Consider the following 6611-nt stretch of genomic DNA (forward strand, 5'->3'; position numbering starts at 1 on the left):
CTTACAACTGTTTATAAGGTATTATTGTATATAACTTATCCCCACCTTCCCTTCTATATCTATTACCTTTGGCAATTAGATGTAGTAAAAAGACAAGCAGAAGTTAAGTTACACATAAAATAATGTATTATTGATAATATTCAGAAATAATAACAAAATGCAAAGTATATTTGAATATTGGCAACCATACAACCTGATTAAATGATGATATGTAGTTCAGGTGGCACACAGACTTGTGGTTACTTAAATGTCTCTAGTTAAGGCATCATTGGTGCTCAGCTTTCAGCCACATGTCTGTTCAAAATGGCTGCTGAGCTGTGCTCTTGTGCATTGATTTGCAGTATTTGCTGTCCCAGTGTTAAAAGTTGTCCATGACCATTTGTCCATTACATATCTTCTTTATTTCAAAGACAATCTGAAGAACTTGGATGTGCCTCTGATGACTTGTATCTGCTCCGGCTTGCTTCAACTGTTCCTTTAGCTTTCTGAAGTCTTCATTTGTCATCAGATCTGGTGGTTCAAACTGAGACCAGTCCACACCTTCCACTAAACTAGCCCACTGCAATTTAAGTCTATTGTGAATTCTTAAAACTGAACTTTGTTCTTTACTGGTTTTGAGTCTAACTGCTAATTAGACCCCTGTCCCAAACTATTCATTTAAGCATATGCAGCTGTACAATTAACATCAAAATTTGAAAGGTAACATGCCACAGGTGCCAGTACAACCAGTTCTGCCCAAGTGAGAGCACATGTGCCACTGCATAAACTGTTCACAAACCTTTGTGGCCCCTCTTCACACATTTGGGGTTGACTTAGTTGCCTCTTGTGCTTTCCTACCCATGGTGCAACTCTTGACTGCCATCAGCCTTTACCAGTATAGGCTGGCATCACCACCATGAGAAATCACAGCTATGCAACTCATCATTCCCCCTGTGGGCCACCCCTAGAGTTGTTTGCTCACCATATGCGTACTCGTTGTGCTAAACACCTCGGTTCAGAATTGGCCCACTGGTCCTCTGCTTGCACCACAGCTGACAACCTCAGCAGGGCTTCCGTATTTTCCCAATTAGACTATACCTAAACATTGGAGCCCATATGACTTGCAAATGTACCAGCTGCACCTGCTTTCCTGAAAAGTTCACTAATTTTCTTAGTATACATTTTCCTTAATAATAGTATTAATTATATTAATTATCCCACTTAATTAATTAATACCCAGAATGTATACTGTATGAAGCCAAAATTAATCCCCTTATTTTGGCATTCCTAACTGGTTTGTTCAGTTTCCACCCCTTTGAATATAAATTTGCTGCAGTAATGAACAAACCTTTCCTTTTAAACTATAGCTATTCTGACTAGACTTATTATTGCATGGTTTGTGGACTTTTTACTCACTTAAACACTAGTAAGTGTCTTTTTCTTGCTGTCTGTTCGGTTCTTCTTCATGTCTTTGTCTTTGTCTTTAGTCTTTACTTGTTGTCTTTTCCTCTTTCTTTTTTTTCATTCCGCTATGTAGGCAGGTCTGCAAAATGGAAGGTGACAAAGCAGTTTCTGTCCATCTCAACTTTTTGGTTGTTTAAACCTGGTGCCAAAACTCAAACTTTGCTTCCAGGCATTCATTGGAACAGCTTGGTCACACTGCCACTCTGCTCCAACGTGCTAGTGATCATCAGAGGTGACTGTGTGCAGAGGGTGCAGACCTATAAATACCTGGGAGTGCAGCTGGACGATAAATTGGACTGGACTGCCAATACTGATTCTCTGTGCAAGAAAGGACAGAGCCGCCTGTACTTCCTTAGAAGACTGGCATCCTTCAACATCTGCAGTAAGATGCTGCAGATGTTCTATCAGATGGTTGTGGTGAGTGCCCTCTTCTACGCAGTGGAGTGCTGGGGAGGCAGCATTAAGAAGAAGGATGCCTCACGCCTGGACAAACTGGTGAGGAAGGCAGGCTCTATTGTTGGCATAGAGCTGGACGGTTTGACATCCGTAGCAGAGCAACGGGCACTCAGCAGGCTCCTATCAATTATGGAGAATTCACTACATCCATTAAACAGTGTCATCTCCAGACAGAGGAGCAGTTTCAGCGACAGACTGCTGTCACTGTCCTGCTCCACTGACAGACTGAGTAGATCATTCCTCCCCCAAACTATGCGACTCTTCAATTCCACCAGAGGGGGTAAATGTTGAACATTATTCAAGTTATTGTCTGTTTTTTACCTGCATTTTTTATTACTCTTTAATTTAATATTTTTGCTGCTGGAGTATGTGAATTTCCCCCTGGGATTAATAAAGTATCTATCTATCTATCTATCTATCTATCTATCTATCTATCTATCTATCTATCTATCTATCTATCTATCTATCTATCTATCTATCTAGTTGTAACCCAATTTCCTGCATGGATTTTACACTGCTAATTGCCTTCACTATTTATTACCTGCACCAACCCAAAGTCCGTAAAACCTTACAATAGAAGTAGCACTATTACAAAAGACCAGAAAATTGAAACAGAAATAACTATTTTCCCTTTCCTGTCTTTCTGCGCTACACTTCTATTTTTTTCATTGCCTGTGTGTCCTTTTTTTATTTTATTGTATGGTAACTGCTACCTGTAAGTGTGGACTAAAACCTCTCCAAAATCCCAATTCTAAATCCAGCATCTCTCCTAAAACTGACCTGTGTTCTTTACTAAAGACCAGCTCAGTTTTCTCCATTTTATTACTGGGAGTTCCATAAGCTGTCTTTTTAAACAACTGGTCAGTCACGTTTCGATTTACTGAACCTAAGTGTGTGTGTTTTTTTAATTACTGCTGGCCACAGCACAGCTGTTAGGACCCTCACTCCCCTGTGCATTCCTGGCTTTCTAGCTGAGTTTGGAAACCTTCCTGCTGCACCGTCCCCCATCCTTTGTTCTTTGGCTTGTCCTGATTCATTCAAACCAAATCCTAAACTGGTGCACTTTGTTTCCAACTCAGCCCTTTTTGCATTAGCACATTTAGACTTTTCACACACAAACACTTGAATTCCATTAATTTCCATTGTTCCTTGTTTAAATTCCACACTTTCTTTACTCAGTATCCTTATGCCATTATCCATTTCATGCCCTCTAGTCAACAATTGCAGTTCACACTCACCAGCTTCTCTGCCTTCTATCTGATTTCTTTGTCCTAAATCAAATTTCAATGCAGCACTGGTTACCTTTCTTAATAGTGGTGAAATATCTATCGGTGTAGCATGTTCTTTAACTACTGGACAGACCTCAGAATCACCTCACCCTTTCTGTTTTCCCTTCCTTTCATCTCTCTCCATCTCCTCGCACTCACATTCACACTCTTTTTCTGAGCACCCATCTGTCTCAGGTAAGTCACCCACCCATGTTTTAGGGTTCCAGTGAGATCCCATTACTATTGGCCTAACTTTCACCATGGGTGGTTTTCTCTCCTTGTTTCCCCTGCTTTCTGTGCTTTCCACTTCAGCAGTGGGTGTTCTACATGCTAGCACTTCACAATTATCACACCAACTGTTACATTTTTCAAAACTTTCACACAACATTCCATTTTCACTTTCATTCACTTTGCTATTTTCTTTCTAACACTGATCTTCCTTATTACCAATAATATAAGATAGTAAACCTCTTATAACAGCAGCTGCCTTCTTTATACCTGATCTCTGTTTTCCTGCTTTTAATCCTTCCAGCCCACTTCCATTTTGTGGCGCGCTCAGCTCAGCTTCTGCTTTCTCTACCTGCACTACAGGTTTGCATTTCCTAGCTTTAGCCTGCTTGCTTCTGCCACTCCACTGGAAGATGGCTGACTTTAATATAAATTTAGGCATTTCTGAGTCTACAATTATAATCTAATACAATTTGCCACCTTTTTTATGGGTTGGCCTACTTTTGCCCCTGTAAGCAAACATACACATACATACACCAAGATTCTAAACAAATAAGTGCCGTATGATTGATGCATGCATGTCCCATCACTCCCTAGCACTTTAACCACTTAAATGCCGTATGAATGACGCATGCAATGTTCCACCACTCTCTAGCACTTTAATTAGGGACTCACTACCACCAGCACTAACAAACATGTGGGTGTCCTCGTGACACACATGAAGTCTCTACACTTTGTTGGTTATATTCCATTCAGCAACCAAACAATGTTTTACTTCCACCGCATTTGTACACTGGATGTCCTAAAATTCACATACATAAGCACACACATATACATCAACAGTATTTGCAAACAAGGTGCAAAACATGGTTACCCCAAAATCCTGCCCGACTACACCAATTGTTTTGTCTAACAAGGTGCAAAACAATGGTTACCGCAAAATCCATGCCGGACTACGCCAATTGTTTTGTCTTGGTAGAGTAATATATATTGCTCTACTTTCCCCTATTGTATTATTAATATGTAGCCTTAGAATGCCTAATCTCACAGACTTACCACTGTTTATAAGGTATTATTGTATATAACTTATCCCCACCTTCCGTTCTATATCTATAACTTCAGGCAATTAGATGTAGGAAAAAGACAAGCAGAAGTTAAGTTACAGTTTAAATAATGTATTATTGATAATATTCATAAATAATAACAAAATGCAAAGTACATTTGAATATTGGCAACCATACAACCTGATTAAATGGTGATGTGTAGTTCAGGCGGCACACAGTCTTCTAGTTACTTAAATGTCTCTAGTTAAGGCATCATTGGTGCTCAGCTTTCAGCCACATGTCTGTTCAAAATGGCCGCTGAGCTGTGCTCTCCCTTGTTTTGTCTTTATTACAGGATATCAAGAGAGATGCTTCTTTCAGATGTTGGTTAGTAAGAGAGAAATACTTCTACATCATCACAGGTTAGCAAGAGAGAGAGTGTGAGGTTAAACACATAAATATATAGATTTTCTGTCCAACCCCTACAGCCAATAGGGCGTCGTAGTACTTAAGGGCCTCTGAACCAAGCCAATTCCAAACAGCCATATTTCAGACCAATGGGGGAAATAGAACATTTTAACACCTGCCCCCAAACCATATGTTAAAGTTCACCTTAAGCCATTTGCGGGGGTAGAAATGACTTTAGCAAAGAAACACTTGCCAAACTGGTTTAAAACACACATCCCCCAAATCCTGTCGTAAAATTCAAAAAGACACATCCCTAAGGTTGGGGGGGGGGGTAAACACTAAATTACATTGCTTTGCCCAAGTTAGAAATAAAAGACATACAAAACATTTATCAAGATATATGTAAAATCTCACATCACAACAAAGGCCATGTAAAAATTTGTAGGTTATTAATAGACTCCAGACTCAGATTCGAAACTTTTGCCTGAAAGGTATATAGTGGAATGAAGTCTTCAGACTTTACTGCTAAAATAACTATTGAATGAAAAAGAAAAGACTAACAAGCAAAACTATTTACTGGTAAGAAAAAGATTGGGGACATACAAGGTAACATACATTCACCCATAACATAACATTACTACTACTAATAATATTTATACTTTAATGAATTTTTGTATATAATAATTACATATAATTGCTTTAACAATACTACATGATAGTTGTCAAGCCATTAGAAACACATATATTGTGCTCTTATCATTAGTGAATATCAGTGTTGTTACAGACTGCTAGTTTTTTATAGCTGAAATTAATTTTGCACATTTTTATTAAACCAAAAATACACTTAAGAGTTCTATTGTAGTGTCACTGACAGAAGTAGAAGGATAGTATACTATAGATAAAAAAACAGCAGAAGCCATACTTTTAATACCTGTAGGTGTTTATATTTCTTGAATTAAGGCTTCAGTTTAACGTAGGAGAATTAATTCAAATGCTCAAAGAGATCAAATGCATGTCTTACCTTGAGACAAAACACTTAATCCCAGGAACTGGGCTGTGAAAAGCCAAGCAAATGCAACTCCTCTCATGATATTTTGATTTTACTAATTTGCATAATATTTACTGCATTGAAAATCCTTTTGTTTATCTTTCAGAAGATGCGCTCCTTTCTCTCAGCCGCACTTCTGCCTGAATGATTTGTGTGCAGTGGTGACAGAGCAGAGGCTCCCTGGAGTCTTCTGGCAGAGTATTAGCACTATACCTTTACAGCCACACCTTTTTGTATATTTAGGAAGAAAAGCGAGCAGATATTGCATCATCCTTTGCTGTTTTAAGTACATGATATAATTTGTCTGTGAATTTAAGAAAAAGGAAATAAAGCACTAGTTTATTAATCATAATTTAGTGTATTTTCACTGCATGGTGATGTTCTTTTGTGATGTTAAGCCAATGTATCATCATTTCTCTATCCTATTTCACTTTTGGGGCTTTCAATATCAGGCTAATTCTGAATAATATTACAAATGACAACAAGCAAAAGTTGCTCAACATACAGTAGATCGTCTGTCTGCTTTCCAGTCCCTTTACCCATCTTGTAAAGATGAGTGTCTTTTAAAGATGTGTTGTCTCAAGGAATTCAGGCATCTTGAGTGGATCTTCATTCCCTTTTCCAGTGGTTTTCTGAGCTCACAGCTCATTTCGAGTGCCTGAGCAACCTGTAACAATAATTATATAAATACATCAGTGGTAAGAGGACATGAAGCTT

The 6611-nt window shown here is 38.5% G+C and overlaps 1 protein-coding gene across 1 annotated transcript in view; it reads right to left on the reverse strand.

The window, feature by feature from the left end:
- The window catches only part of umodl1 (uromodulin-like 1), a 196802-nt gene extending 190729 nt beyond the window's left edge, over nt 1–6073 (reverse strand). Inside the window, exon 1 of the mRNA XM_051926635.1 lies at nt 5868–6073. Coding sequence (XP_051782595.1) covers nt 5868–5934 — 67 coding nt within the window. The 5' untranslated portion in view covers nt 5935–6073. The remainder of the gene's footprint in view (nt 1–5867) is intronic.
- Nucleotides 6074–6611: the final 538 nt, after the last annotated feature.

The sequence above is a fragment of the Erpetoichthys calabaricus genome, chromosome 4 (genome assembly GCF_900747795.2).
Source record: "Erpetoichthys calabaricus chromosome 4, fErpCal1.3, whole genome shotgun sequence".
NCBI classification, from domain to species: Eukaryota; Metazoa; Chordata; class Cladistia; order Polypteriformes; family Polypteridae; genus Erpetoichthys; species Erpetoichthys calabaricus.